General features: G+C 61.9%; 1 protein-coding gene across 1 annotated transcript in view; it reads left to right on the top strand.

The window, feature by feature from the left end:
- Window positions 1-113: 113 nt before the first annotated feature.
- ETH_00040320 (uncharacterized protein) overlaps window positions 114-441 on the top strand; it is a gene marked incomplete at both ends in the record, with an annotated part of 3,095 nt that continues 2,767 nt past the window's right edge. The window contains 2 exons of the mRNA XM_013374613.1: window positions 114-229; window positions 394-441. Of these exons, the coding sequence (XP_013230067.1) occupies window positions 114-229; window positions 394-441 (164 nt within the window). The remainder of the gene's footprint in view (window positions 230-393) is intronic.

Below are 441 nucleotides of genomic sequence, written 5' to 3'. Positions count from 1 at the left end.
CCCCGGGGCCCCCGGGGGGCCCCGGGGGCCCCCGGGGGCTGGGGGCCTCTTGGGGGGCCCCCCTGGGGGGTACAGAGGCCCACTCAGAGCACTTGTGGGCTGCTGACAGCAAAATGGATGCAGCAGCAGACGCGCACAATGCCGAGACATTTGACTTCGACATTCCCGTCGGTAAGCTGCAGCAGCAGCAGCAACAGCGACAGCAGCAGCAGCAGCAGCGGCATTCGCTGTGGCAGCTGGGCCTCGTAGCAGCTGGTAGAGGATGACTTTTATCTCTCCGTGTTGCTGCTGTCGTTTCTTTGTGCTGCTGCTCTGTAGCTGCTGCTGCTTCTTTTATAATTTTTTTGTCGGCGTTCGCTGCTGCTGCTGCTGTTGCTGCTGCTGCTGCCTCAGGAGACGACTGGGAGCCCGACGAGGCGCAGTACAAGGAGTTCGAGTTAC

Source organism: Eimeria tenella, genomic scaffold, assembly GCF_000499545.2.
Source record: "Eimeria tenella Houghton genomic scaffold, Eth_scaff2190, whole genome shotgun sequence".
Classification (NCBI taxonomy): Eukaryota; Apicomplexa; class Conoidasida; order Eucoccidiorida; family Eimeriidae; genus Eimeria; species Eimeria tenella.
This window is presented reverse-complemented; position numbering and strand designations above follow the sequence as displayed.